Source organism: Chiloscyllium plagiosum, unplaced genomic scaffold (genome assembly GCF_037043375.1).
Source record: "Chiloscyllium plagiosum isolate Xiang-an unplaced genomic scaffold, Cpla_swu_hap1 HiC_scaffold_11, whole genome shotgun sequence".
NCBI lineage: Eukaryota > Metazoa > Chordata > Chondrichthyes > Orectolobiformes > Hemiscylliidae > Chiloscyllium > Chiloscyllium plagiosum.
Window position 1 is genome coordinate 20,846,061 of NW_028270149.1, and position 3,905 is coordinate 20,849,965.

Consider the following 3,905-nt stretch of genomic DNA (forward strand, 5'->3'; position numbering starts at 1 on the left):
AACCTGTCCATGCTGACCAGACATCCCAACCCAATCCAATCCCACCTGCCAGCACCTGTCCCATATCTCTCCAAACCCTTCCTACTCATATACCCATCCAAATGCCTCTTAAATGTTGCAATTGTACTTCCTCTGGCAGCTCATTTCATAGAAGTACCACGCTCTGTGTGAAAAAGTTGCCCCATAGGTCGCTTTTCCATCTCACCTTAAACCTATGCCCTCTAGTTCTGGACTCCCCGACCCCAGCGAAAAGACTTTGCCTATTTACACTATTCATGCCCCTCATAATTTTGTAAACCTCGATAAGGTCACCCCTCATCCTCCGATGCTCCAGGGAAAACAGCCCCAGCTGTTCAGCCACTCTCTATAGCTCAAATCCTCTGAAATCCCAACTATTAAGATCCTGGGGGCTACCATTGACCAGAAGCTGAACTTGATATGTAACATAAATAATGTGGTAACAAGAGCAGTTCAGAATTTGGCATTTCAGCTTAAGTAACTTCTTTGTTGAATTCTTAAAGTTTGTTCATTGTTATATAAGGTAATGATAGTAAAAAGATTAATCTATAAATTAAACTGAAGCTCTACCTACTCTGACATGTAATGCAATCTGCAGTTGGATCATTGGGTGGTTTGGGGTGGTTCTAGACCATTTATATTAGCAGTAGTCAAATCTTAAATGCTTTGTGTTTTCATCAGTATGTTGCAGAGGGGAGGTGATGACCATTGGTGTTGTAGCTGAGCTGCTAATCCACAGACTTGTGTAATGCTCTTGAAACCCAGGTTCAAATCCTGCTAAGACTGATGGTGGTAATTAAATTCAGTAAAAATCTGGAATTGGCAGTTAACTAGAGTCATCCAGCTCAGGTTCAGACTTTTCACTCAAACCCATCCATGCTGATTGGGCTTTCGAAACTGAACTTGGCCCATATCTCTCTAAACCTTTCCTATCTGTGTACTTGTCCAAATGACTTGGAGATGCAGTAACAGTACTCGTCTCTATCACTTCTGCTGCCAGTTTGTTCCATATCCTCATCACCTTCTGTGCGAAAAAGTTGTCCCTCATATCCTTTCTAAATCTTTCCCCTGTCACATTAAATATGTGCTCTCTAGTTCTGAACTGCTTTACCCTGGGGAAAACATCTTGGCTATTCACATTATCTATGCCTGTCATGATTTTGCAAACCTCTGTAAGGTCACCCCTCAGCCTCCAATGCTCCAGGGAAAAAAGTCGCCATCAATCAGCCTCTACTTATGGTTCAAATCCTCCAGCCTCAGTAACATCTTTGTAAATCTTTTTTGCCCTTTCTAGTTTAATAACATTCTTCCTATAGGATGGGGATTAGAATTCTATGGCAATAGACCAAAAGTGACCTAACCAATGTACTGTACAACCACAAAATGACCTCCCAATTCGTAGGCTCAATGTCGTGACCAATGAGGGCAAGCATGCCAAATGTTTTCTTTACCATCCATCCCAACTACGATGCCACATTCAAGGAACTATGTACCTATATCCCACGGTCTCTCAAGCTCCATTGCTGATGTCAGAAAACCACATCTGGTTCACTAATGTCCTTTCGGATCAGTTATGTTCTTATCTAATATTGGTGCAAACTCATGTTCCATATTATCTACTCCTGCTCCTAATGTTCATATTTGTTCACTTGCAGCAACTCCGCAAGGCTTGTTTACAGCATTTTCCAAACTTGTAAACCCCATTACCTCGAAGAACATACAAGGTGATATGGGAGAACCTCCCAGTGCAACGAAAATACAAAATGCCTAAAGGAGCCTAAGAAACGGTAACACTGCTATTATTAATGGGATTCCTGCAGACATCCGAAAGGAGGGTGGCCCACAGCTCCATGAGCACATACAGGTTTTACACTTGAAGATTTGGCTCAAATAAGAACTCTACTTGGAGCTCAGGATTGTGAGTATTGTCATATTCAAGAAGAAAAACAAGGCTAACTGTGCGAACTACAGAGTGTGGTGCTGGAAAAGCACAACAGGTCAGGCAGCATCCAAGGAGCAGGAGCATCGATGTTTCAGGCAAAAACCCTTCAAAAGAAATTCCTGATGAAGAGCTTTAGCCTGAAACGTCAATCCTTCTGCTCCTCGGATGCTGCCTGACCTGCTGTGCTTTTCCAGCACCACACTCTCGACTCTGATCTCCAGCATCTGCAGTCCTCACTTTCGCCTTTGACTGTGTGAATTACAGAGGTATCTCCCTTCTGTCAGCCACTAGTAAAATACCTGCAATAGACAATAGGTGCAGGAGTAGGCCATTTTGCCCTTCGAGCCTGCACCACCAGCGGAGAGGACTTAGTGTTATTGGCTCTCTCTCTCTCTGGGTCTCTTTGTGGGAGGCATGGTGGCACAGTGGTTAGCACTGCTGCCTCACAGCGCCAGAGACCCGGGTTCAATTCCCGCCTCAGGCGACTGACTGTGTGGAGTTTGCACGTTCTCCCCGTGTCTGCGTGGGTTTCCTCCGGGTGCTCCGGTTTCCTCCCACAGTCCAAAGATGTGCAGGGTCAGGTGAATTGGCCATACTAAATTGCCCGTCGTGTTAGGTAAGGGGTAAATGTAGGGGTATGGGTGGGTTTCGCTTCGGCGGGTCGGTGTGGACTTGTAGGGCCGAAGGGCCTGTTTCCACACTGTAATCTAATCTAAATCTAAATCTAAATCTTTCTCCCCCTACCTCGCCCCCAGCTTTTAGACTTTGGTAGCGGAGGAGGGTGCCTCGGATTTGGTGGGGTTGCTCATGCTGGAGGAGATGGATGTGATAGGGGCATGCAGAGCTTTCTTTAGCTGGGAACAGCGCAGTACACAGAGGCACTCTGAGCGAAATCGCTGATCAAAGAACGCGTAGAGGAACGGGTTGAGGCAGCTGTTAATGTAAGCGACACATGTAGCGTATGGATGAGCCGAGATAAAGAATTCATCGACGGAGCATGGGATCTTGATGAGACCCAGCCAGATGATCGCATCGACGGTCTTAATGATGTGGAAAGGGAGCCAGCAAATAGTGAAGACCAGGACCAGGGCCGTGATGATCTTCAAGAGGCGTTTTTTCTTCTGTTCTTCCTTCTTGACATTCTGGAAGTGCCTGTTGACTGTGTTGCCAATGGCGAAGTAGAAGCCGGACATCAGCAGGAAAGGCAGCAGAAAGCCCACGGTGCTGGCAAAAAGGCTGAGCCCCCCGACCCAGAAATGCTCAGTGGCTTTATTTGCCACCAAAGTGTAGTCCATGGCACAGAGCGTCTGGTTCTCTTTTTCCTGCATCCGCCGCAGTATTAACCCTGGGGAAGCCAAGACTCCGGCCACGGTCCAGATGAGGACTAACGAGAGGATGGTGGTCCTCTTGGAGCGCAGCTTGTTGCTGGACAGAGAGTGGGCAATAGCCAGATAGCACATGGCCTAGCCAATAAGATTTCTGCTGTTATCTGAGGAAGTACTCCCTGAATCACAGTGTGGCTTCTGCCCATCCAGAGGAACAGCAGACATGATCTTCACAGCATGTCAATTACAAGAAAATGTCAGAAACAGAAACAACCATGTTGCATGGTTTCATCGAGCTAATTAAGCCCTTTGACATAATTACCCTCCAGGGTTACTGGTGAATACTATTACGATGTGGTCATCAGGATGCTAAGGCTGCTGCATGATGACGTGCCTGCGATGGCCCTTGGCATTGGAGTCTCAACCTTACACCGTCGAGACGGGGGGAGGTGGGGGCGGTGTCAGTCAGGGCTGCATCATCGCACTCACCCTGTACACCATCTTCATTGTAGCCGTCCTCCATCTCACTGGCCAAAACCTGCCCAAGGGAATTCAAGTCATTTACCAAATGCATGCTTGGCTGTTCAACCTTAACGGATTCAAGGCCAAGGGCAAGGTCT

The 3,905-nt window shown here is 46.8% G+C and overlaps 1 protein-coding gene across 1 annotated transcript; it reads right to left on the minus strand.

Annotated features, from left to right (window-relative positions):
* Positions 1-2,718: 2,718 nt before the first annotated feature.
* Positions 2,719-3,420, minus strand: LOC122557454 (apelin receptor-like). The gene has a single exon (XM_043705214.2). It carries the CDS (start codon positions 3,418-3,420, stop codon positions 2,719-2,721), a length of 702 nt encoding a protein of 233 aa, XP_043561149.2.
* Positions 3,421-3,905: the final 485 nt, after the last annotated feature.

What these genes read in the sequence shown, in the direction of transcription:
- LOC122557454 (XM_043705214.2), bottom strand. Translation starts at nt 3,420, where the DNA reads ATGTGCTATCTGGCTATTGCCCACTCTCTGTCCAGCAACAAGCTGCGC.